The sequence below is a fragment of the Pseudophryne corroboree genome, chromosome 3, assembly GCF_028390025.1.
Source record: "Pseudophryne corroboree isolate aPseCor3 chromosome 3, aPseCor3.hap2, whole genome shotgun sequence".
In the NCBI taxonomy this organism is placed as follows: domain Eukaryota; kingdom Metazoa; phylum Chordata; class Amphibia; order Anura; family Myobatrachidae; genus Pseudophryne; species Pseudophryne corroboree.
The window spans coordinates 566639630-566667274 of NC_086446.1; the positions used below are offsets into that span (position 1 = coordinate 566639630).

A 27645-nucleotide genomic window follows, 5' to 3' on the forward strand; every position below is an offset into this window, starting at 1 on the left:
GGTGGCAGAACAGTTAAACCTGTTTGTGAATATTCTGGTACCTATGATAAGCCCAGGTGTGACAGGCCAGGGCTAACACCTTTTCTCCTACGTCAGTGTATGGGGAAATGGTGGACAAAACACTCATTTTTAAATAGTGACAGAAACTCACTTTGTTAAAGTTAACACTAGCACTGCATGGTGATCCACGTAACCTTTTAGGGAATCCTGTGTGTATAGGTAGTCTTGCAAAGTGTATTGTGTTGTTTTAGCATTGATACTTACAGAATTGCACAACACATCTTTCTTTACCTCTATTTTATGTTTATGCATCTCCCGAAAAACTGTGCTTTGCACTTCTTTGTATAATGAGGCCAGTGGCTTGTGGGGTGTGGTATTCAAGGTCGACCACACTTAGGTCGACAGTGTCTAGGTCGACATGGTTTCTAGGTCAACATGCATGTACTAGGTCGACACGACAAAAGGTAGACATTAGTTTGCACTTTTTTGGGTGTCGTTTTCTCTGTAGTGACCGGGATCCCCAATTAGTGCACCGTATCCCCTCGCATGTTACCGTTCCCAATTGTAGTCCACGTGGATCGTAAAGTGTAAAAAAAGGCCAAAATTATTTTTTTTTAAAGGTGAAAAACTCATGTCGACCTAGAGTCCCTGTTGACCTAGAAACCATGTCGACCTACTTACTGTCGACCAATAGAGATTGATCTAGACAGTGTCAACCTAAGTGTGGTCAACCTAGAGACCGGATACCTGGCTTGTGAGGCTGTAAGGTCAGAAATCTGTCACACAAATCAACTCTAAAAGCAGACACATCCTTTTCTTTAAAAAACAATTTGCTATTTTTATTATAATTTATCAACATGTGTAAAATATAAATAAGTGCAAACATCCTGGTTATTTGGCACCTTTAGGGGGAGCCATGTAAACATAAATGAGGTCAGGATCACATATTCTGCCCTAGGACAGGTAGTTATTCTGGTCCATAGTTTCTTGTGCAAAACAGAATTCTGCAGTCAAAGTCAGTTGGCCGTAGTGATCAGCCAAGGTACATACATAATTTATTTAACATTACATTAACTTGATGTCTTTCATCTTGCCATTTTGCCCATCTTTGGTCTCAAACCTTATAAATCAAGCTTCAAATCAGCCCTTTCATGATAAAATATTAACTTTATGAAAGTTTGTGCAAAAGTTATGTCTGCTGGAGGCTTCAAACTTCTGCACATTTCATGCCCACATTGCTAGTTGTATACTCTTTACATATACAGGTAATGCCCTGCAATGTGTGCAATTAACCATTGCCCCTCCAGCAGACTAAGGCTACGTAGGTGACACTGTAATAAATATTTCTTCCATTTAACCGTTGTGGACATTCAGTGCACGGCAGACGGACAGTTCTGGTCTTTTGCCAGGGAGGGAAACCAGAACTGAAGCCTGTGGAGCAGCAGCTGACACCCCACTTCCCCCCTCCTTTGTCTTGCACCCGGCATGCAGTGTAAACTGGGAGGCTTGGGACAGTCTATCAGCAATACTGTGATTCAATTAACAGTTTCTTCTTTGGAGTCTATGCCTGAGTATCTTGCTCTCTAGCTCTGGGCACTTGGTGATTATTTACCATATCTGTGCACAGTCCTCTTTTCTTCACAAGCACTGTTCATATCCCCCTTTGTTCTGCATGGAACACTCTCTGTGTATCTGTGTCTTCTCCCAGTCAACATCATTCTCATTGATACTGATAGATTTGGCTACAAGAAGCCTTTCTGCTTTCTTCATTGCAGACCCTTCCTCATTACACAGGGGAGTCATATTCCTGTAGAAAGTCCTTAAGTGGTAGGGGTAGCTGCTCTCTGGCCCCATATCCTTCTAGTTGACCATTCACAGCTTTCCTGCAGAGATGCTGTAGGGAAGATACAGTAGAGGAGAGAGGCTTGGACAGCAGCAATGGGACACGCTCGCCCCCAGAATAGATATAATAAGACCTCTTGCTGTTGCTGCTAGAGTCCTTGGTCGGCATATAATGCCTTAGAAGTTTCAGTACACAGTCAAACCGCGGCACAGGCTGTGAGCTGCGTGGGTCAGTCTGCAAAGAGAAACCGCATGGCTCACACTGGATGCGCAAGTTCTTGGTGCCAGATTCAGTTTTGACACTAAGGGTGAAGAAGTGTCTGTGGTCAGAGCTGTCCCGGATAAGGAAGGTTCCCGCTGGTTCCGTGCTCAGGAGCAGGTTGGCTTGGGTACCTGTCACAGTGCTCCAGTAAAATCCACTCTCCTGAAGTTTGTGCACAGCACTCAGCACCAGGTTGTATTCGCTGCGAGAGGAGAAGGTCTTGAGTCGCAGACTGGAGTCCAGAACCCGGCTCATGCTCGGGAATTTGCTCTGAGTGACCATGACGGTGGGAGCCAGCGTTGCTGAAAGTTAGGGTGCAATCTATATGCTTCTGGTGTACGCAAGGCTTCTTTCTGCTGCAGTATTCTGAACAAAGACAAGACAGTATAAGTTAGGTCTACGTACAGGATATATAAAATGATTACATTATGATAATTCAAAGAAAACACTTTAAAACACTAACTGGCCTAAAACGTGAGTTGTATTGAATGTAATGCATGGCTGTGTATTTATTAAAACCTAATTTAACATTTGATGATTTCATATGCACCTCATAGAGAGGTTACCCACTTGCATCCTTCTTACCCAGCTCTGCCGCATGGTACTTATTTGATTATATGATTGTAGTAGAAGGTGGTAAATTGTCAGAAGTGCATTTACAAAAGAGTCACATCTTAAGTATGTTTAAAATAAATTAACGTAGAAACCCAGATAATCTCCCTCTAGCGAGTCTAGCACCAGAATAACAATTGTTGAACCTCACATTCCTTACCTGATAAATTATCAGCAGCCGTGGTTTAAGGATCACGAATATAGCTCCAGTCACAATATGTGTCCTTAGATGTGTATCAGGAAATACAAAGTCCCGTGCTTTATGTTGATTAGTCCGGTCAGGGGTACACTATCATCCAGTATTGTGCTTACTTGTAGTTACAAATCAGTCTGTAACTCCATCAGCTCACATACACACCTCTTATACAGTGAGCTGACACTCCTCCTTCCCCCCTCACTACCGCCTCCTTCTGCTGGTCTATTCCTGGAAGAGCCTCTTCCTGTAATGTTAAAGCTGTGTATCATACACAAAGCTCAGTGACGGCAGGGCTCCAAATCCTGCCTCCCTATTCCTGGCAGTGCTCAGAGCTATGGCTTCTTCCATTCTCTGGCACGGTTTCCTTCCAAGAATCACTAGGACACATATACAAACTATTACTATGGCTTTTTCATTATTTCTGGAAACAACATTTTTATCATTTGAAATTTTTGACACTGGCAAACTTCTACTAACAAAATCACATTACATTATTCCTGCAAATATACATAAACAGCAGCAGTGGTTAAAGATGTTCTTTGTAAAGTTATGGGAATGCTTCTTCTCCATAACCTCTGTGTGACCAGTAATCTTTTTTTGTTGGTCTTTATCAGGCTCTACCCTTATCCATTGTTGTTTCTTGTAAATGTTTATTTTATTTTTCTTCATAATTGGGGAAACCAGATGTGTACATCAAAATGCCATAGGGGGAGATTGATCAAAGCTGGCAAAGATATAAATTGGAGAGAGATAAAGTACCAACTAATCAGATCCAAGCTGTCATTTTTCAAACACAGCCTGTTAGAATCTGATAGGCTGCTACTTTATCTCTCTGCACTTTATCTCTCTCCAAGCATTGATAAATCTTTAGTGTTATAGCAGAGGCCCTACATGGTTCCACCCAGGGCACTTTCTTCTCAGAAGAGGCGCATTTAGGCATTGCCAACTCATCCCTTTAATTCTGGACACATATTAATTACACAGGTTCTGTGTCCAGAATTAAAGGGATGAGGTGGCAACCCTAGCCACGCATTATGCAAAAGTTTTACATCAGTCCAACCTCCAAAAGGTGCATACACACTTGCCGAAAAAATGAGCAACGTCGCTCAGTTTCTCAGCAAATGCGTATGCCGCCACCAACCAATGATACGTGGCCCCGCGGATCGTTAACAACCCTCGCTGTCGGCCATGCAGGCAGCTCAATTTGGACTGTCGTTCAAGAGCTGCCTGCACGGCCCGGCTGCTGCGTGAAGTCACTGAGCGATATGGTCGTCATATTGCTCAGTGTGTACACCCTGCCGCCCGGGAGGGGAAACACTACACAACGTCGCTCATAGAGCAAGTCGCCTAGTGTGTACCCACCTTAACTCTTTAGAACGGAAATGGGGCAAAATGAGATTAGAAATACACTTCTCCACTAAATTTGCATGGGAAAGCACAAATGTATCCAACTGTTCGGCAAACCTAGGTGCACCAGTTCTTATGGCAGTATCTCCTCACTTTGCCCACCTTCCAATAGCTGTTGCATACTTGTACTATGCAAACAATGCCACATTGTTCGCAAACCATATGATCTAGCATATATCAAGGCGCTGGCACACATGTGTAAACCTACATGATCTTGCACTTTATAAATGACCTTTGTTTTCCACCTGGAACAAGGTGAGTTCCTTTAAGCTGCTTTTGTAGTGCAGGTAGTAGCCATAACTGATATTATGGTATTTGCAAGGGGCGCAAGAAAGACTAAAGGTTTTATCTACTGTGCATATTAGCAATATCGTCATCTTATAAATAAAGCTTTTATGCTAGGTTGGAGCAAGTCTGTACCCTGTTATATGGCTTTATTCAGAGTTGGACGCAGCCGCTGCATGACACGTCCAAGTGCGCGTGCACAACACTTCACCATGCAATATGCCCCCTGGAAGGATGCAATTGTATGATGATTGACATGCGACGGGTGCCCGGGGGTGAGGAGGGCAGGCGTGTCATGGCCATTTTCGGGCCTGTCTATGATGCGTTTCCTGCGTATGGAAACATGGCGGTGGTGCCCCTGTCTACGTAGCCAGGCTGCGCAGGCAGGGGTCTACTTCTATTCGATGCGTTCGCAATTAAATTGAGAAAGCATCGCGGGCTGGCGCCACACATGCTGGGCGCCCACCAGCTTGTGAGTATATGGACACAGATTTTGCTGTGGGAGCAAGATCTGAGTCCATCTCTGAATAACCCCCATAATCCTTTCACAAATTTCCATCAGTCTCTACTCACCAGCCTAAGGGCCTAATTCAGATCTGATCGCAGCAGCAAATTTGTTAGTTAATGGACAAAACCTTGTGCACTGCAGGTGGGTAGATATAACATGTGCAGAAAGAGTTAGATTTGGGTGGGTTATATTGTTTCTGTGCAGGGTAAATACTGGCTGCTTTATTTTTACACTGCAATTTAGATTTCAGTTTGAACACACCCCACCCAAATCTGCACATGTTATATCTGCCTCCCCTGCAGTGCACATGGTTTTGCCCAATTGCTAACAAAAATCCTGCTGCGATCAACTTGGAATTACCCCCATGGTTTTGCCCATTAGCTAACAAATTTGCTGCTGCGATCAGATCTTAATTAGGCCCTATATCTGGCCAGGAAACCTGTGGTAATAGGCTTTCCTCATAATTCTCATGGTTCTCTTGCTACAAAGAAGTCTGCATTAAATCTGTGATCCAGGCCTTCCGCAGCTTGCAGTACCAAATAACTTTCTTAGGCTTAGGGTCTTTATGTATAAAGAATGTTATTATATTTTGGGTCAAAATTGCAGCCAATTAAATGTTGTTATAGCGTTTCAGGTCTTGTAGATTCTTCCGGTGCTGACATAGTTAATAAAGTCATAGAATGTTATGGAATTATTGTTGTATCTGATTTGCAGAATGTACATGTATGTGTATGCGTGTGTGTGTATCTGTGTGTGTGTGTGTAGCTCTGTCTCCCTGCGTTCTGTAACCACACACATATACTGTACGCTTCTGGGAATCTGGGCTTTGAAAACACAGCTGCTGCCTCTTGAGATGAAATGCAAACCGTATGCTGCAGGCAGAAGTCGTAGCAGCGGAGCCTAAGCTCACACTTGGCAACATTTTGCGGAATAGGAGAGAAAATACTTTAATGCAGAAAAAAAGGGAAAAAAAAATCTGTGCCCTGAGCGTTGGAGAAAAATGAATAGAGCTCAGTGTGCTCACACAGGGGGCAGCCCACACGGCCTCAAATAAACTTTATATTAGCAAAAGGAAAAAATATTCGCCGTAGAAAAACACTGACATGACGTTAGCGGACTGAGGAAGCCTCACATTCCTTGTGTAGGCGCCACTGAAACACTGAGGTAATCCCTCTTTTAAAAGCACTGGCACTCTTATGCTGTGCCCTTTTTTATACCCGTCTTTTTCTGTCTATTACAGTTGTGGAGATATTCCATACAGTGGGTTTTGGTATATAACAGATACGGCCCATTATTAATACAGTAAAAAGTATGTAACTAGTAATTGATGGTGCCAGGGTCTTAATGGGCAGCACAATGAAAAGGATGGCAGGACAATGGTTCTGAAAGAGAACCACCATTGATAGAAGTTACAGTGGCAGAATATACCATGCCTTCCAGAAATATGCTGCCTGTGCAGTTCTATTAGTACTTTGTACTGGTGGCACACCTGGGCCCATGCTCTGACACGGCTAATAGAGTAAAGGTTCTTTTGGGACTATCCCATTAGGAAATTCCAGGAGGTACAAATGACAAGTGCAGGTGGCATGGTGAAGCGATTTTCACCATCATGCCACCACCCTCCACGGCACAATGCCATGACAACCAGTAATACCCAGTGAGGGGAGGGGCATGATAAATTGATAATGTACTTTATAGTGAATTGCGCCATCAGGCACGCTCTGTCCACTAGGGACATGGGCAGGATCCAGGACAGTTCATCACTCTTACCAGGAGAGCTTTCCTAATTTTCCAAATGTCCCATGAAATTCTAGGAGAGTAGGCAAATATGAGTAAAATAATTCAAGAATACATGGGACATACATATGCTATTGTTACGACTTAGTGTTCGGTATGATTTATCGGCGGACAGGATGTCGGCCGTCTATATATCGGCAAGAGCATCCCAGCCGCCAGTATGCAGCATCTGGGCGAGCACAAAGAGTCCCCTTGCGGGCTCGCCACATGTTCTATTCCCACCCTATGGGGAATAGTCCTGTTTGGCCGGTATTCCGGCTGCCAGCATTGCCAGCTGTCGGGATTCCGGCGTCGGTATCCTGAACGCTGGGACCCCGACAGCCAGAAACTTAAACGTATACCAGATGGCAAATGTTAGGAACCCCAATAAAATAATACAGAAACCCAGACAAGAAAATGCAGACTTTTCTAAGTATTCATACCTCTATACTTTACACAAAACCTTGTTATTTACCCTTAGGGCTAAGAAGTTATTTCTGTGTTTTATTGTCTGTTTTATAGTTTCCTGTCTGCACAGTAACCCTACATTGGGGACGTATAAGACATATATTTAAGTTACTTTTATAGCGCAGCATATTAAATTTTGCTTTAATATTGAAAAATAGTAATAAAAAAGACTGGGTAATAACAGACAGACAAAGCGCCTAATTCAGACTTGATAGCTCGCTAGGGTTTTTTTGCACTACTGCGAACAGATAGTCTCCGCCCATAGGGGATTGTATTTTCGCTTTGCAAGTGTGCGAATGCATGTGTAGCACAGCTGTACGAACAGATCTTGTGCAGTCTCTGAGTAGCCCAGGAATTACTCAGCCGCTGCAATCACCTCAGCCTGTCCGGGACCGGAATTGACGTCAGGAACCCTCTCTGCAAACGCTTGGACACGCCTGCGTTTTTCCAACCACTCCCAGAAAACGGACACTTGCCACCCACAAACGGCTTCTTCCTGTCAATCTCCTTTCGATCGCCGTGCGAATGGATTCTTCTCACAAACCCATAGCTGAGCGGCGATCCGCTTTGTACCTGTGCGACGCACCTGCGCATTGTGGTGCATACGCAAGCGCAGTTCTGACCTGATCGCAGCGCTGCAAAAACCGCTAGCGAGCGATCAGGTCTGAATTACCCCCAAAGAGGTAAGAGGGCCCTGCTCACAAGCTTACTATCTATAGGAAATTATGGGCAAATCAGAGTCGTACTTATCTCGCCTCCAATGCAGGTTAGTTGGTGTAACTGGGTGGCTACTGGGCGATTGCACGTAGGAGAAGTGTGCTGTGGATGTCATGAGGGAATTGCAGATTAGAGTATTATTAGTAGATGAAAGTATGCAGAGATCTGTTTCTTGTACCATGGATAGGGCTTGTGCCACAGTGGTAATGATGGCACCTACTTTTACAATTGTCGTACTTAGCAAATTGATAATATTGTCATTTTTTATAAGTATTAACTTAAAGAAGAATAGACTAAAATAAAAAAAATGCATCTAACATGTACTATAGGGGGAATCTTATTATACAGTTGATTAATACTAAAAACCAGAACATTTCCATGGACAAATCTTTAAAACTTGTTCTTTCCCTGGAAATTATGGATAGTTGCACCTATGCCGATTCTGAATAGAAAGTCTACTCTTTCTGCACCCAGGAAGGGGGAAATGTTTTATGAGACACATGTTACTCACATTTATACCTAAACCCATCTCATCCATGTCTTACATACAGTTTTGTTTTTGAATGTCCACTTTGTTTTTAGGTCCTCTAAAGCCCCTTTCACATCGCACAAATAACCTGGTATCGACCCGGTATATTGCCGGGTCGACACGGGTCGTTGTGTGGTGTGAAAGGGGCCCTTCAGAAATCCTGTGTCGTCTGATCCGGTAATACAATCCTGGTTATAAGAAGGGTTATTCCCGGGTTGAATACCGGGTCAGTGGCAGTGTGAATGGGTTGCCAGGTTGATGCGACCCGGAACCCATTCACTACATAGGGAGAGGCGGTGCGGAGATGAGCTCATCTCAAGCGCCGCCACCGATGACGCCACAGTCCTCGCCCCCAGATTGCAACCCGACCCGGCATATTGTCGGGTCGGGAAGGCAGTGTGTAGAGTCCAGTGCCGGTTCTCACGCGGAAAAGACCTGATTCCAATTCCCGGGTGGGACCCGGCATTGGCGATGTGAAAAGGGTATATGCCTTTGTTATTTGCTCGGCTTCCCCACTGTACAGCACTGGAGAGTGTTGTGGTCCCATATAAACACGGAATAATAATAATTATTATTGCATTTATTAACAGTAATGGGAGTCGCCAGTTAATTTCTTGTCCCATGTAACAACGTACAGTTAAATATGTGCTATGTATGGTTATCTATTAACTAGGTAAAAGCCCGTCAAAATGATGGACACCAGGGCCGGATTATAGGGGAGGGGGGGTTGTTACTCACACAGGAGCTGCCTGGTTTCTGAAAGTCCTACTCCCCGCACAGCTTCTGGCCAGTCTGGGAGTAGAGGACAGCAGTAGCCACCAGCAGCTGGCCGGAGGGGTCTGGGCAGGGCCTGTGCGGGATGTAGGAGGGGCAAGCACAGGACCCCGCTTTTCCGCCAGCATGTAGTATATATAAATCAGCTGAGCCGGTTATCTGCCGCCTCCTCACCCGCATCACCTGCAGCCACTGCACTGACCCCTCCACCTCCCAATCACTGCACTGCTCACCCCGCACAGGGTGTCACCTCTTTGTGCTGGACTGATTCACCTTCCCCCGCCGGTAAGTGGCCACACGTGTCCCTGGTGTCTGCGCTCTGAGCACTGCGGGACCGCCTGGTGGTTCCTGCACCTGTTTCCTGATTACTGCTGCAACTTGTTGCGAGTCCCGGGATGGCAAGTAACCTGGGATTGCAGCATAGTATATGGAGGAGGCACTATATGAAGGGGTATGGGGGTGCAGTGTGAATATAGAGGCAGTATATGGTTGGGGGCGCAGTGTACATAGGATGTGTTTGTGTGCGTCCGTGTCTGAAACGGAGCTCCGTCAGTTGCCCTCCAGTGGCCGCCGGTGACACCACAGAGGTGAGGAGCAGCGTTAGCCTTTTATATAGATAGATATTAAAGATTTAAATCTGTATTAGAGCCATAGCAACCAATAGACTTTTGCTTAAATTGTTTAACTTCCACAATACTGATGACAGCTGATTGCGCTGCTATGGTCTATTGCAGACTTGCACGTTATAGCAATGTCCATAAACCTTGTTAAGATTTGGAGGAAGCAACTTTATATTGTTTATAAATGAAGTAATGTTTCTGAATAGTGACTGTAAAAAACAAATGAAGTTCCTCTTTCTTGTAACACTGAAAGAGATACCAACTTTTCTCAATAAGTCTGACACACCCAGGAAGAGGGAAGCTCTCTTCTGCATGAGACACATTTTACTCACATTTATACTGAAAACCCACTACAATTCCCCTAACTGAATGAGTGGTGATTTTAGTACAAGAGTCCCGTAGTTTCCGTCTCACTCTGGCCCTTTCCCTACACCTCCAATACTGTCTTCAGTTTTTGGAGGATGGTGACAAAGGGGGTTATTCTGACCCGATCGCACGCTGCAGTTTATTGCAGCGGTGCGATTGGGTCAGAACTGCACAGCAGTGCGCCGGCGCATGCCAGACGGTCGAAGGCCGTCGGACCAATACGATCGCCTCTGCCTGATTCCTGATTAGTTGGCCGCCGTTTCGTGGACGCGGTGGCTGGACCGAACAATATAATAACAAGAATCTGATTAGTTATCTCCACTTCTGTAAACTGGCACTTTTGTAAATATACCCCCTACTCTCTGCTCCTGGGACACGTATCCATTAAAAGTGCATCTAGTTTGCAGAGCGGCCCACTGGGCAGAAATGTAAACTTCACACCAAGGGCACCTTATTCTACTGTATTTTAGAAACATCCCTTTCATTAAAGAAAACTTTTGCCATATTTCACCCAAATACTGCTTGATTTAGCCTGATGTATGGCTTTCATGAGAGAGATCGGACATTATTATATTATTAGGAGTAGACATAAAATGTGCTCCATCATAGAAATGCAAAGGGCATCCCTTTATAAGATCAAAACCTGATTACATTTTTGCAGTGTTCTACAAAATTAGCCACAACTGTGCGCCTAGTTCATATGCAGCAATGAATGCTTTTCCTCTGCCCATTGACCTGTGCAAAAGTCTGCACTTATGCATATGTCACCAATTTGCTCCGCATAACAATGCACCTTTAGTAGAAGTCTAGTCACACCACCACAAATCCATTTGCATGACTTCATCAGAGTGTTTAAGTGTAAATTAGGCCTACAGTTTTAAAGTGGAGATGTCAGAACTTTTTGGAATGTGTAAATTATTTACTTTAAGGGCCTAATTCAAGGTTGATTGCAAAACATTTTCCTCTAATAGGCAAAACCATGTGCACTGCAGGGGGTCAGATATAACATGTGCAGAGAGAGTTATGCTGCGCATACACTTGTACGATGCCCCGCGACGCGACATCGCGGGGCATCTCACCGGCACTTCACCTGAACTGCCAAAGTGATTACCGTTCGATCATGCAATAGATCGCATGGTAATCACGTGATCAGCACGTCACCGCCGAGTGGGTGCCCATCGCACATCGCAGTGCGATATATCTCATGTGGTATTAAAACCACATGCGATCGCACTGCGATGTGAGATATATTAAGTGCAGCACATAATATCTTGAGACGCGATATTCGAGCAGCGTGCCCGCACATCGCGTCTCAAGGTACCTAAAATGTGCATACAATCCTTCGATTTCTCTCACAGATGAGGTCGAAATCGAAGGATAGCACCGATTATCTCACGTGTATGGGCACCATTAGATTTGGGTGGGTTATTTAGTTTCTGTGAAGGGTAAATACTGGATGCTTTCTTTTTACATTGCAATTTAGATTTCAGTTTGACCACACCCCACCCAAATCTAATGTTACATCTGTCCCTCCTGCAGTGCACATGGTTTTGTCCATTAGAGTAAAATGTTGTTTTGCAATCAACCTTGAATTAGGCCCTAAGGGGGTAATTCCAAGTTGATCGCAGCAGGATTTCTCTGACGTCCTAGTGGATGCTGGGGACTCCGTAAGGACCATGGGGAATAGACGGCTCCGCAGGAGACTGGGCACACTAAAAGAAAGATTTGGTACTACCTGGTGTGCACTGGCTCCTCCCTCTATGCCCCTCCTCCAGACCTCAGTTAGATTTCTGTGCCCGGCCAAGCTGGATGCACACTAGGGGCTCTCCTGAGCTCCTAGAAAGAAAGTATATATTAGGTTTTTTATTTTACAGTGAGACCTGCTGGCAACAGGCTCACTGCAACGAGGGACTAAGGGGAGAAGAAGCGAACCTACCTGCTTGCAGCTAGCTTGGGCTTCTTAGGCTACTGGACACCATTAGCTCCAGAGGGATCGACCGCAGGACCCGTCCTTGGTGTTCGTTCCCGGAGCCGCGCCGCCGTCCCCCTTACAGAGCCAGAAGCAAGAAGATGGTCCGGAAAATCGGCGGCAGAAGACTTCAGTCTTCACCAAGGTAGCGCACAGCACTGCAGCTGTGCGCCATTGCTCCTCATACACACTTCACACTCCGGTCACTGAGGGTGCAGGGCGCTGGAGGGGGGCGCCCTGAGCAGCAATAATATCACCTTGGCTGGCAAAATAACCACAATATATAGCCCCAGAGGCTATATATGTGGTAATTACCCCTGCCAAAATACAGAAAAAAGCGGGAGAAAAGTCAGCCGAAAAAGGGGCGGAGCCATCTCCCTCAGCACACTGGCGCCATTTTCCCTCACAGTTCCGCTGGAAGGAAGCTCCCTGACTCTCCCCTGCAGTCTACACTACAGAAAAGGGTAAAAAAGAGAGGGGGGGCACAGATTTGAGGCGCAGTAAATATTACAGCAGCTATAGGGGACATAATTCAGTTAGTCCCTGCATTATATAGCGCTCTGGTGTGTGCTGGCATACTCTCTCTCTGTCTCTCCAAAGGGCTTTTGTGGGGTCCTGTCTCCTTTAAGAGCATTCCCTGTGTGTGTGTGCGGTGTGTCGGTACGGCTGTGTCGACATGTTTGATGAGGAGACTTATGTGGAGGCGGAGCAGATGCCTATAAATGTGATGTCACCCACTGCGGGGCAGACACCTGAGTGGATGGACTTATACAAGTGTCGACTCCTTACATAAAAAAATTGACGACATGCCAAATGCGGGACAGCCGGCTTCTCAGCTCGTGCCTGCCCAGGCAATTCAAAGGCCATCAGGGGCTCTAAAACGCCCACTACCTCAGATGGCAGACACAGATGTCGACACGGATACTGATACCAGTGTCGACGACGAAGAGTCAAATTTAATGTCCACTAGGGCCATTCGTGGCATGATTGAGGCAATGAAAGAGGTTTTACAGCTTTCTGATATAAACCCAGGTACCTCAAAGAAGGGTATTATGTTTGGGGAGAAAAAACTACCAATAGTTTTTCCCCCATCTGAAGAATTAAATGAAGTGTGTGAAGAAGCGTGGGCTTTCCCTGATAAGAAATTGGTGATTTCAAAAAAATTACTAATGGCGTTCCCTTTCTCGCCAGAGGATAGGTCACGTTGGGAAACTCCCCCTAGGGTGGATAAAGCGCTCACACGTTTGTCTAAAAAGGTGGCACTACCGTCTCCGGATACGGCCGCCCTAAAGGAACCTGCTGATAGAAAGCAGGAGGCTATCCTAAAGTCTATATATACACACACTGGTGTTATACTGAGACCAGCTATTACTTCAGCGTGGATGTGCAGTGCTGCTGCTGCTTGGTCAGATTCCCTGTCAGAAAATATTGACACCCTAGACAGGGACACTATATTGCTAACCGTAGAGCATATAAAAGACTCAGTCTTGTACATGAGAGATGCACAGAGGGAGATCTGCCGGCTGGCATCTAGAATAAGTGCATTGTCCATTTCTGCTAGGAGAGGCTTATGGACTCGGCAGTGGACAGGGGATGCAGATTCTAAAAGGCACATGGAAGTTTTGCCTTATAAGGGTGAGGAGTTATTCGGGGATGGTCTCTCAGACCTTGTTTCCACAGCAACAGCTGGAAAGTCAGCATTTTTACCCCATGTCCCCTCACAGCCTAAGAAAGCGCCGTACTATCAGGTACAGTCCTTTCGACCCCAGAAAAACAGGCTGGTCTTTTCTGTCCAGAGGCAGAGGAAGGGGAAAAAAGCTGCACCACGCAGCAGGTTCCCAGGAACAAAAGTCCTCCCCCGCTTCTTCCAAATCCGCCGCATGACGGCAGGGCTCCACAGGCGGAGCCAGGTACGGTGGGGGGCCGCCTCAAAAATTTCAGCGATCAGTGGGTTCGCTCACGGGTGGATCCCTGGATCCTTCAAGTAGTATCTCAGGGGTACAAGCTGGAATTCGAGGCGCCTCCCCCCCGCCGTTTCCTCAAATCGGCCTTACCGACAACTCCCTCGGGCAGGGAGGCTGTACTAGAGGCAATTCACAAGCTGTATTCCCAGCAGGTGATAGTCAAGGTACCCCTACTTCAACAAGGACGGGGTTACTATTCCACACTGTTTGTGGTACCGAAACCGGACGGTTCGGTGAGACCCATTTTAAATTTGAAATCCTTGAACACATACATAAAAAAGTTCAAGTTCAAGATGGAATCGCTCAGGGCGGTTATGTCAAGCCTGGACGAGGGGGATTACATGGTATCCCTGGACATCAAGGATGCTTACCTGCATGTCCCAATTTACCTTCCTCACCAGGAGTACCTAAGATTTGTGGTACAGGATTGCCATTACCAATTCCAGACACTACCGTTTGGACTGTCCACGGCACCGAGGGTGTTTACCAAGGTAATGGCAGAAATGAGGATACTCCTTCGAAAAAAGGGAGTTTTAATTATCCCGTACTTGGACGATCTCCTAATAAAGGCGAGGTCCAGGGAGCAGTTACTGGTCGGAGTAGCACTATCTCGGGAAGTGCTACAACAGCATGGCTGGATTCTAAACATTCCAAAGTCACAACTGGTTCCTTCCATACGCTTACTGTTCCTGGGGATGATTCTGGACACAGAACAGAAAAAAGTGTTTCTCCCGCAGGAGAAAGCCAAGGAGCTGTCATCTCTAGTCAGAGACCTCCTAAAACCAAAACGGGTATCGGTGCATCACTGCACACGAGTCCTGGGAAAAATGGTGGCTTCATACGAAGCAATTCCATTCGGCAGGTTCCATGCAAGGACCTTCCAGTGGGACCTCTTGGACAAGTGGTCGGGATCGCATCTTCAGATGCATCAACTGATAACCCTGTCTCCAAGGACCAGGGTGTCTCTACTGTGGTGGCTGCAGAGTGCTCATCTTCTAGAGGGCCGCAGATTCGGCATACAGGACTGGGTCCTGGTGACCACAGATGCCAGCCTTCGAGGCTGGGGCGCAGTCACGCAGGGAAGAAATTTCCAGGGACTTTGGTCAAGTCAGGAGTCGTCCCTGCACATAAACATTCTGGAACTGAGGGCCATTTACAATGCCCTAAGTCAGGCAAGGCCCCTGCTTCAAAACCAGCCGGTTCTGATCCAATCAGACAACATCACGGCAGTCGCCCATGTAAACCGACAGGGCGGCACAAGAAGCAGGGTGGCCATGGCAGAAACCACAAAGATTCTCCGATGGGCGGAAAATCACGTTCTAGCACTGTCAGCAGTGTTCATTCCGGGAGTGGACAACTGGGAAGCAGACTTCCTCAGCAGACACGACCTACACCCGGGAGAGCGGGGACTTCATCCAGAAGTCTTCCTACTGTTGGTAAACCGCTGGGAAAGGCCACAGGTGGACATGATGGCGTCCCGCCTCAACAAGAAGCTAAAGAGATATTGCGCCAGGTCAAGGGACCCTCAGGCGATAGCTGTGGACGCTCTAGTGACACCGTGGGTGTACCAGTCGGTCTATGTGTTCCCTCCTCTGCCCCTCATACCAAAGGTACTGAGAATAATAAGAAGGCGAGGAGTAAGGACGATACTCGTGGTTCCGGATTGGCCAAGAAGAGCTTGGTACCCGGAACTTCAAGAAATGTTATCAGAGAACCCATGGCCTCTACCGCTCAGACAGGATCTGCTACAGCAGGGGCCCTGTCTGTTCCAAGACTTACCGCGGCTGCGTTTGACGGCATGGCGGTTGAATTCCGGATCCTAAAGGAAAAGGGCATTCCGGAGGAAGTCATTCCTACGCTGATAAAAGCTAGGAAAGAAGTAACCGCAAACCATTATCACCGCATTTGGCGAAAATATGTTGCGTGGTGTGAGGCCAGGAAGGCCCCTACAGAGGAATTTCAGCTGGGTCGTTTTCTGCACTTCCTACAGTCAGGAGTGACTATGGGCCTAAAATTGGGTTCCATTAAGGTCCAGATTTCGGCTCTGTCGATTTTCTTCCAGAAAGAACTGGCTTCACTGCCTGAAGTTCAGACTTTTGTAAAGGGAATGCTTCATATTCAGCCCCCTTTTGTGCCTCCTGTGGCACCTTGGGATCTCAATGTGGTGTTGAATTTCCTAAAATCACATTGGTTTGAACCACTTAAAAACGTGGATCTCAAATATCTCACGTGGAAAGTGGTCATGTTATTGGCCTTGGCTTCGGCCAGGCGTGTGTCAGAACTGGCGGCTTTGTCGTGTAAAAGCCCTTATCTGATTTTCCATATGGATAGGGCAGAATTGAGGACTCGTCCCCAGTTTCTCCCTAAGGTGGTATCAGCTTTTCACTTGAACCAACCTATTGTGGTGCCTGCGGCTACTAAGGACTTGGAGGATTCCAAGTTACTGGACGTAGTCAGGGCCTTGAAAATTTATGTTTCCAGGACGGCTGGAGTCAGGAAAACTGACTCGCTTTTTATCCTGTATGCACCCAACAAGCTGGGTGCTCCTGCTTCTAAGCAGACTATCGCGCGCTGGATTTGTAGCACTATTCAGCTTGCGCATTCTGCGGTGGGACTACCGCAGCCTAAATCTGTAAAAGCCCATTCCACAAGGAAGGTGGGCTCATCTTGGGCGGCTGCACGAGGGGTCTCGGCTTTACAACTTTGCCGAGCTGCTACTTGGTCAGGGGCAAACACGTTTGCAAAATTCTACAAATTTGATACCCTGGCTGAGGAGGACCTTGAGTTCTCTCATTCGGTGCTGCAGAGTCATCCGCACTCTTCCGCCCGTTTGGGAGCTTTGGTATAATCCCCATGGTCCTTACGGAGTCCCCAGCATCCACTAGGACGTCAGAGAAAATAAGAATTTACTCACCGGTAATTCTATTTCTCGTAGTCCGTAGTGGATGCTGGGCGCCCATCCCAAGTGCGGATTGTCTGCAATACTTGTGTATAGTTATTGCCTAACTAAAGGGTTATTGTTGAGCCATCTGTTGAGAGGCTCAGTTGTTATCATACTGTTAACTGGGTTAATTATCACGAGTTATACGGTGTGATTGGTGTGGCTGGTATGAGTCTTGGCAAATAACAAGTAAGTGGACCCCTGCGCTGGATAATGTAGGCAGCAATTGGATATCTTCCAGTGTTATCAAAACTGGAAAAGGCAATAATAGACAAAACAAAGATTGGATATCTTATGCGCCCAACATTTGATAAGATAAAACAGATACTTATTCATAAAAGAGTTCTCAAGTCGCAAGTCCAAAACAACAGTTCTCCTTCGTCCTTCCTTTAGGTTAGAAGACCCAAGTCTTTTCCTCCAAACATGAATACCGTAAAAGGCAATATAGGGAGAGAAAAGGAAAATCCAATGTGTAGTACAGTCTCTTTTACTGGTCAGAGATGAAATCAATTCTGAAAGGATGGGGTCCTTTGAAGTGAATTCCCACTCTGTGTACGGTCTGTATTAGAGGACCACCCAAAACAACGTGATGGTGTATATTATATCATGCTCACTTTGTGGCTTACATAAAACAAGTGTTCTCATGCACATAAAGGTATCTTTTTCTTTATATGTTACTTCTCCCAGTTAATTCCCATGTGATGCTCAAATGGTCGACTAGAGGGTCAGCTTACATGTGGCTTACTTGTAACAAGTAGATGTAATCATATAAAGGTATCTTTTAGTTATATTTCTCCAGAAGGTCTGGTGTTTCCATGGACTCCCCTCCAATGGATGTTCAATACAATATGCAAAAGAAATATGCAAATATAATGTGTAGATAATTCTTATCTCTATATTATCACGTAGGGGTGGGATGATATATAACCTCTCCCGCTAGATGAAGAAGTAATTTCTTTAAGGATCACCACACAAGTGTTGAAATGGATTAAGGCTCACTGGTAAATGAGAATAATGGTACCAGGTGTTATCTAATAATCAAGAGAAGCGATTTCTAATGAGCTTACACTTAAGCTTACTTGTGACAATTCGATACAATCATGTAGCGTTTTCTTTTCCACTCTGCTCGAAAACAGCCAAACTCCAAATAAACGTTCACCGTATGACAATCATACAACGATAAATTTATTGATAAAAAAATGTAATTAAAAACATGACCCTGAGGAAGACATTACTAGTCGAAACGCGTTGGTAGAGTTTTTTTTTCATTCTCAGATACACCCAGACCATCTACCTAAGGTACTCGGCAGGAATGGTGAGCACATGAGGGCCCTATTGTGTGATTTACCTATCCAGTTGGGTTTTGTTGTTACATCTTCCCTTGGTTAAGTTTGGTCTTAACATCGTGGTGTTATCATTTGTTTTTATAGTTTCATGTTTTTAATTACATTTTTTTATCAATAAATTTATCGTTGTATGATTGTCATTAGAAATCGCTTCTCTTGATTATTAGAAAACACCTGGTACCATTATTCTCATTTACCAGTGAGCCTTAATCCATTTCAACACTTGTGTGGTGATCCTTAAAGAAATTACTTCTTCATCTAGCGGGAGAGGTTATATATCATCCCACCCCTACGTGATAATATAGAGATAAGAATTATCTACACATTATATTTGCATATTTCTTTTGCATATTGTATTGAACATCCATTGGAGGGGAGTCCATGGAAACACCAGACCTTCTGGAGAAATATAACTAAAAGATACCTTTATATGATTACATCTACTTGTTACAAGTAAGCCACATGTAAGCTGACCCTCTAGTCGACCATTTGAGCATCACATGGGAATTAACTGGGAGAAGTAACATATAAAGAAAAAGATACCTTTATGTGCATGAGAACACTTGTTTTATGTAAGCCACAAAGTGAGCATGATATAATATACACCATCACGTTGTTTTGGGTGGTCCTCTAATACAGACCGTACACAGAGTGGGAATTCACTTCAAAGGACCCCATCCTTTCAGAATTGATTTCATCTCTAACCAGTAAAAGAGACTGTACTACACATTGGATTTTCCTTTTCTCTCCCTATATTGCCTTTTACGGTATTCATGTTTGGAGGAAAAGACTTGGGTCTTCTAACCTAAAGGAAGGACGAAGGAGAACTGTTGTTTTGGACTTGCGACTTGAGAACTCTTTTATGAATAAGTATCTGTTTTATCTTATCAAATGTTGGGCGCATAAGATATCCAATCTTTGTTTTGTCTGGTATGAGTCTTACCCGGGATTCAAAATCCTTCCTTATTGTGTCAGCTCTTCCGGGCACAGTATCCTAACTGAGGTCTGGAGGAGGGGCATAGAGGGAGGAGCCAGTGCACACCAGGTAGTACCAAATCTTTCTTTTAGTGTGCCCAGTCTCCTGCGGAGCCGTCTATTCCCCATGTTCCTTACGGAGTCCCCAGCATCCACTACGGACTACGAGAAATAGAATTACCGGTTAGTAAATTCTTATTTTTTGATAGCAATTGGGCAAAACCATGTGCACTGCAGGGGAGGCAGATATAACATTTGCAGAGAGAGTTAGATTTGGGTGGGTTATTTTATTTCTGTGCAGGGTAAATACTGGCTGCTTTATTTTTACACTGCAAATTAGATTGCAGATTGAACACACCCCACCCAAATCTAACTCTCTCTGCACATGTTATATCTGCCTCCCCTGCAGTGCACATGGTTTTGCCCAATTGCTAACAAAAATCCTGCTGCGATCAACTTGGAATTACCCCTTTAGTACACAGCACACAATTGTGGTTGTTCATCTTGGTTTATGACATTAACTGAACTGAAGCCTCACATTATTGGCATTTTATTAGGGAATTCAGTTATTTTTGGGGCGACCGATGAAGCTATTCAATTGTTGCCCCGATTGGGTGCGACTTCCATGGAGGCCCATTTTTTTTGTTTGCACACTCCTGAGGTGGTGACCAGCAATGTGCAAATAGTCTGGCTATTGGGCACATTTTGGCAATGCGCCCAATAGTTTAGATGGGGTTAGCTACTTTACGCGTCTAAACTGTCCAGAAAATCGCGCACGCCGGCACAATCTAAGTTACCAGAGATTGGGTAGAGAAACAACTAAATTGCCCTTAAGTGTTTGAGTTGTATTGCTTTGCAGTATAATTTGACTTTACTTACTTCATGGCAGCCATACAATGGGTTAACGACCCTTTCCCCTAGCATAGACAGGAGATTTTTTTATTCTAGTATCTGCCCTCCTTGGCTATATGAGTGTGCTCCTCCTCTTCCCTGTTGTCTTTTTTTCCTGTCTCCTATCAGTATAGACAGAAGTTGGATAGTATTTTTTCTTTTAGAGTGCAGCGGTGCCGCTATTAGGGGACAGGCTCAAATGATGTGCTGGCGGTTAGCCTTAGCCACTTTTCACTGTACCTTGTTGCGCTGGGACAGCTGAAGACATGGGGGAGTTTCCTTATCTTATCGTTGTTGTGGTCCCGGCAGCGGTGAGCGGCGTCTGGGCCGGGAACTCACGGTGCCAGCGCGGCTTCCATGGGATCAGGTCTTCGGTCCCGGAAGTCGGCGTGGTGCCCCTCTGCGCATGTGCGGATGCCAGGAGCTGTAGTGAGAGGCGTCAGAGCAGGGAGGCTCATGTGATTGCCGCAATTTCCGGGTCAGCTGACAATCCCGGAAGGGTGTGTGCGCAAATGCTCAGCGGGAGTCCAGGGGCAGTTTATTAAGGAGGCTGAGCGGGATGCTTATCAGCACTGTGATTCATATCAGCAGCAAGCAGCATGAATGAGCCTGTGTCCCAGAAGTGTGATATGGTCCAGCCGAGGTAAGTCCTCATAGAAGGCTGGTTATATATACCTCTTTCAGTTAGTCAGGTTGTGATAGGTTTCTTTAAATGTAGCTCTGGCTCAGGGCGTGCAAACGCTGATAAAAGCTGTTAGATTGCAGTTTCCTGATAAGGTGACAGTAGATTGGGAGGAATTTTTCTTTTTTATGTAAAGATTAACTCCTCAGCTACTTTTTCAGCATCGAAAGAGTTAATTCTCTGTTTGAGGTGTCTTCGGTAAATCCAGAGGAAAAGTTTCTGATACGATCGTGGACGCATCTGTATCTAGATTGTCACGTAAAGTCATTTTACCTGTACCAGGCGCAGCCTCCTTAAAGGACATGGCTGACCACAAGAGACCTCTCTCAAATCTCTATACACAGCTGCGGGGATCACCCAGGGATCACTAGGGCTGTTGCAAAATAGTCAGTTAAACTAATTGATGATTTGGATTCTCCACATAGGAAAGAGATTGGTTTGTTCCTGCAACATATACGCCAAATTTTATGGTGGAAGCCATGAAAGAAATAGGCATGCTCGACGCACGCATCGCTGCCATGGCTGTGTCAGCACGCAGAAGCTTATGGATTCGCCAGTGGACTGCGGACGTGGATTCCAGGAATGGCGTGGAGAGCCTACTGTTCGCATGTGAGGCCTTGTTTGCAGATGGACTGGGTAAGTGGATATCCAAGGCTACGGTGAGTAAGTCTACGTACCTTCCTTCCGCAGCACCCCCAGCTAGGAATACCTACTCTGCTCCAACTCTGCACTCCTTTCGGACAGCGAAATTTAAAAGCAAACCCAAAGGTTTGGCCTTCAAGGGCAATACAAGTAAACCCAGAAAACTGGCAGCTGCAGGTTCTCTGGAACAGCTCTCCGGATCTACTTCCTCAAAGCCTTTGGCATGACGGTGGACTGCACTACCTGGAAGACAGTCAGGTGGGAGCCCGGTTATGTTATTTCAGTCACATTTGGGCCACATCTGGCCAGGATCCCTGGGTTAGAGACCTTATCACCCAGGGATACGGACGAGTTTCAGGAACTCCCACCTCACAGATTCTTCAAATCAGGCTTACCAGAAGCAAGTATGACTTTACAGGCAGCCATTCAAAAACTGGTACAGACTCGGGTCTTTGTCCCAATTCCATCTCAACTACAAAACAAGGGTTATTATTCCAACCTGTTTGTGGTTCCGAATCCGGAGGGTTTGGTAAGGTACATTTTAAATCACTGAACCCGTACTTGCGGGTGTTCGAGTTCACGGTGGAGTATCTGAAAGCGGTGTTCTCAGGTCTGGAGGAAGGGGAATTTTTGGTGTCTCTGGACATCAAGGATGCATACCTTCATATTCCGATTTGGCCGCCTTATCAGGCTTATCTAAGGTTTGCACTACAGGACTGTCACTACCAGTTCCAGGCCCTGCCATTTGGCCTCTCCACGGCACAAAGGGTATTTACCAAGGTGATGGCAGAGATAATGTTTCTCCTCCGCAAGCAGGGAGTGATCATAATACCATACCTCGACGACCGCTGATACAAACACCATCCAGGGTGAGGTTTTTGGACAGCATTGTCCTCTCAACCCGACAACTTCAGAATCATGGATGGATTCTGAACCTACCAAAATCCCACCTGGAACCAACACGGAGGCTTCTGTGCCTGGGGATGATACTGGATACGGAGGAACAGAAGGTATTCCTTCCGTTGGAAAAGGCATTGGTATTCCAGTCGATGGGTGGGATGTTTTAAGACCAGCCAGGATATCGGTGCATCTGTGTATTCGCCTTCTGGGGAAGATGGCCGCCTCTTAATAGCCTCTGCAATACGGAAGGTTTCACGCAAGGCCCTTCCAACTGAATCTATCAGACAAATGGTCCGGATCGCATCTTCACATGCACCAGAAAATACGTCTGTCGCCAAAAGCCAAGATTACTCTTCTAGGGTGGCTTCATACTTCTCACCTGACCAAGGGTCGACGGTTCAGGATTCAAAATTGGATTCTGCTGACCACAGACGCAAGCCTCAGAGGTTGGGGAGCAGTCACCCAGGGGGAACAGTTCCAAGGAAAGTGGTCAAGTCAGGAAACCATTATTCCGGTCAATGTTCTGGAACTAAAGCCCATATACTACGCCCTTCTTAAGGCTTAACATCTTCTTCAAGATCACGCCATTCAAGTTTGGTCAGACAATGTGACGGCAGTAACGTACATAGTATGGCAGGGCGGAACGAAGAGCAGAGCAGCAATGTCAGAGGTAACCAGAATTCTCCTCTGAGCAGAAAGACATGCCGTGGCGCTGTCGGCAATCTTCATTCCGAGTGTAGACAACTGGGAAGCGGACTTGCTCAGCAGACACGACCTCCACCCAGGAGAGTGGGGCCTTCACCCGCTGGTGTTCGAGTCTTTAACACGCCAGTGGGGAATTCCACAAGATAGACGTGATGGCCTCTCGTCTCAACAAGAAGCTAAAGCGGTATTGTTTCAGGTCAAGGGACCCACAAGCAGTGGCGGTGGATGCTCTGAGGACTCCACGGGTCTACCAGATGGTTTACGTGTTCCCATCTCTTCCATTGATCCCAAGAATTCTCAAAAGAATAAAAAAGGAAAAGGTTCAAGCAATTCTCATTGCTCCGGATTGGCCAAGAAAGGCCTGGTACGCGGATCTACTGGTGATGCTCCTAGAGGACCCGTGGCCTCTGCCTCTTCGAGAAGATCTTCTACAACAGCGGCCATTCGTCTGTCAAGACTTACCACGGCTATGTTTGTCGGCATGGAAGTTGAGCGTCAAATTCTAGCCCGGAAAGGTATTCTGGACAGTGTTATTCCAACCCTGATCCAAGCCAGGAGAGGCGTAACGTCTAAACATTACTGTATATAAAAAAATATGTCTCGTGATGTGAAAACAGGGTATTTCCTGCAGTGGAATTCCAACTGGGACATTTTCTCCCTTTTTCTACAGTCAGGTGTGGATGTGGGCCTACGTCCATATTTGGGCCTTGTCCATTTTTCTTCCAGAAATACTTGGCTTCCCTTCCTGTGGTTCAGACGTTTTTGAAGGGGGTTCTGCACATCCAACCGCCCTTTGTGCCTCCCACGGCACCTTGGGATCTGAACTTGGTGCTGCAGTTCCTACAATCAGAGTGGTTTGAGCCTTTACAGGAGGTTAACGTAAAGTTTCTTACGTGGAAGACCGTTACACTTTTGGCCTTAGCTTCTGCAAGGTGTGTGTCCGAACTAGGGGCGGTGTCTCACGAAAGCCCCTATTTGATTTTTCACGAAGATAGAGCTGAACTCAGAACTCATCAGCAATTTCTTCCTAAGGTGGTGTCTGCATTTCATATCAACCAACCTATTGTGGTTCTGGTGCTTACTGACACCTCTGCTACCTCAAAGTCCTTGGATGTTGTGAGGGCTTTGAAGATCTACGTGAAGGGGACATCTCATCATAGGAAAATTGACACGCTGTTTGTTCTCTATGATCCCAAGAAAATTGGGTGTCCTGCTTCAAAGCAGTCTATTGCTCACTGGATCAGGCTTACTATACAGCATGCTTATTCATCGTCAAGATTGCCGATTCCTAAAGTACAGGCCCACTCTACTAGGTCGGTGGGTTCTTCCTGGGCGGCTGCCGGGGGTGTCTCAGCTTTGCAACTTTGCCGAGCAGCTACTTGGTCGGGTTCGAACACGTTTGCTAAGTTCTACAAGTTAGATACTTTGGTCTCTGAGTACCTTTAGTATGGTCAATCTGTTCTGCAGGAACCTCAGCACTCTCCCACCCGGTTTGGGAGCTTAGGTACATTCCCATGGTACTAATGTGGACCCCAGTATCCTCTACGACGTAAGAGAAAATAGGATTTTAATTACCTACCGGTAAATCCTTTTCTCGTAGTCCGTAGAGGATACTGGGCGCCCGCCCAGTGCTTCGTGTTTCCTGCACTGTTACTTGGTTAAGTATTGTTGTTGGTTCAGCTGTTGCTGTTCCTGTTCAAGTTTGGTTAGCATGGCTTTCCTCTCGTTTGTGTGTGCTGGTTCGAATCTCACCACTGTTCTGTTACATCCTTCCTCAGGATATGTCCGTCTCCTTGGGCACAGTTTCTAGACTGAGTCTGGTAGGAGGGGCATAGATGGAGGAGCCAGTGCACACTGTTGATTTCTTAAAGTTCCCAAGGATCCTAGTGGACCCGTCTATACCCCATGGTACTAATGTGGACCCCAGTATCCTCTACGGACTACGAGAAAAGGATTTACCGGTAGGTAATTAAAATCCTATTATTAAGCATCAATTATTTGTTTGTGGTGTTTCCCTCCCGTAATTCAGCTTTGGTACAGTATATCCCATTGTATGGCTGCCATGAAGTAAGCAAAAGAAAGCAGTGAATTATACTTACGATTATTCCATTTCTTTGAAGTACTTCATGGCAGCCCATGAATTACCCACCCTGTGAGGAGTTTTTTCTCCTAGACATAGTGGATACACTCAAAAAGACAACAGGGAAGAGGAGGGGCACACTCATATAGCCAAGGTGGGCGGGTAATAGAATAAAAAAACCTCCTATCTATGCAGGGGAAAGGGTCGTACACTCATATAGCCAAGGTGGGCGGGTAATAGAATAAAAAAACCTCCTGTCTATGCAGGGGAAAGGGTCGTTAACCCATTGTATGGCTGCCATGAAATACTTCAAAGAAATGGAATTATCGTAAGTATAATTTGCTGCTTTTTTCTTCTGCCTATATATGCTCTGCCATCTTTGTTATTTTACTACAAGTTCTATGGCCCTCCACCAAATTCCACAGATATATTAATAAAGCAAATATATATATTTTACAAGTAATAAACATTTTTTTTAGGCTAGCAAATATAAAGTTTAAACACATTGAAGCCTAGTGTCCATGCAGTATAGGCGTATAATGGGTGCAGTGTGTGCGGTGCATGCAGGCCCCTAGATCCGGGGGTGCCCACACCACACCCATACAGGGAGTTCCGCGGCAGCACATATCACTTGGAAATTTGCCACTGCGGAGATGTGTGCATGCACAGTAGACTCTGGCATTATACCAGAGTCTACTAGCTGCCGGAGAGGAGGGGGCCCGCAACGGAGTCTGCATGCGGGTCACCTCCTCTCTTAAAACGCCCCTGCCCTGCAGTCCTTACACAGAGCTGAAGTGCTTTATGCAGCATCAGTGTTGTCACTAGTTCCTGAGAAATGATTACGAGAGGGTGCATTAGCCTCTGTGAGAAGGCAATTCAACTTACCATAAACTGTACACTCACTCATATGACATCACCATACTTAGCAAGCTCCCATTGCTTCTTTCCTGTAACATGCTTAGGATACTTGATTGCTTTATTTTATGTTGCATGTAGCAAACATCAGTCTATGAGCAATATCCCATGGCTCAGTAAATACGCAGTGCAAGTCACTAGAGTTGTGAAAGATGACGGATAGGAATATGAATGTGTATTCTTGAGAACAAAACTATTAACATATGTCACTATTCTGTATAAACAGGGTGTATGCAAAATGATTTATTCCTCTTAAAAAAAAACAAAAAAAACACACATTTAAGAGGTAGTGGCTAATTATACTTACTACAGGGTGAAGATTCTCTTATTTACCAGAAATCAAGTACAGTATGTAGATCTGTGGTGGGCAATTTGTGACCAGTGAGGAGCATCTAGGATCAGTAAATGAGACCAGGGCAACGATCACTGCCATATCATTTGCCAAACACGTGGGGTCCATTTTGTTCTGCTTTCTAATTCTATCCACAAGATTTTAGGATTACAGTAGGAACACGAATTTCATTAGATGGACCAGATCCTACAGACTTTGAGTATGAAATAGCTGCAAACAACTGGGCATCTAAGAAGACAAGAAGATTTAATATAGTAACAGGGTTAGGGGAACAGGTACCATCTCCTGGGGTAGATGGTAGTGTGAAGCAGCTGAGAGATCACACAAGTTTCTTGGTTTGGTGCAAATGGCCTCAACCAGTTTTATTGTGCAGCAAAACAGAGATAATCATCCAAAAACAAAATACCTCGCCAGCTGGCACTAACTAAACACAGGAAAATCCTAACTCACTAAACAAAAATAAAAGGAGAATTTTACCAGGCTCACTGGTTTTCAATAGTAGGGTTCACTTTCACAGAGACTCCATAGCCTCTCCTCTTTCCCCAGGCAGTGTGAGAGCCAAATGATAAAGGCTGACAGTCTTTTTACCACACCCATACAGCTGAAAGCCCTAATTAGCATTATGTGAGGCTAGAAGCCCAAAGACCTGAACTGGGCTTAAATGGATGGAGAACCCGTCCTCTCTTCTTACATTCAACCCCAGGACCCTTATCCGGTTGTAAAATGTTCATGTCAAGTTTAAGTAAATATAAGATAAGGAATTCAACATTTAATTATTGCAAAGGCCCTCACCCAGCTACTTATTGATGTCACCTGTCTGGCAGCATTTTCTGGGAAGAACACTGATCTATCGACCTCATATCTAACAATCCACTTACCTTTTATCCCTATCTACTTACCTTAAATCTCTTTCTACCTACC

General features: G+C 45.5%; 1 protein-coding gene across 6 annotated transcripts; it reads right to left on the bottom strand.

The window, feature by feature from the left end:
- Positions 1 to 812: 812 nt before the first annotated feature.
- SOCS3 (suppressor of cytokine signaling 3) lies at positions 813 to 27294 on the bottom strand. Of its 6 annotated transcripts, none has more exons than XM_063961304.1 (4): positions 27202 to 27294; positions 26680 to 26952; positions 2877 to 3156; positions 813 to 2470 (listed from the first exon to the last, which is right to left on the bottom strand). In XM_063961304.1, the coding sequence occupies exon 4, from the start codon at positions 2384 to 2386 to the stop codon at positions 1787 to 1789; it is 600 nt and encodes a 199-aa protein (XP_063817374.1). In that variant the 5' UTR covers positions 2387 to 2470; positions 2877 to 3156; positions 26680 to 26952; positions 27202 to 27294; the 3' UTR covers positions 813 to 1786. The 6 variants fall into 6 exon arrangements, with proteins under 6 accessions (XP_063817374.1, XP_063817373.1, XP_063817377.1 ...); XM_063961303.1 differs by having other exon boundaries at positions 2877 to 3289; XM_063961307.1 differs by lacking the exon at positions 2877 to 3156.
- Positions 27295 to 27645: the final 351 nt, after the last annotated feature.

Bases quoted from the DNA above. Each gene is read 5' to 3' on its own strand.
- SOCS3 (XM_063961307.1), bottom strand. From the start codon at position 2,386: ATGGTCACTCAGAGCAAATTCCCGAGCATGAGCCGGGTTCTGGACTCC.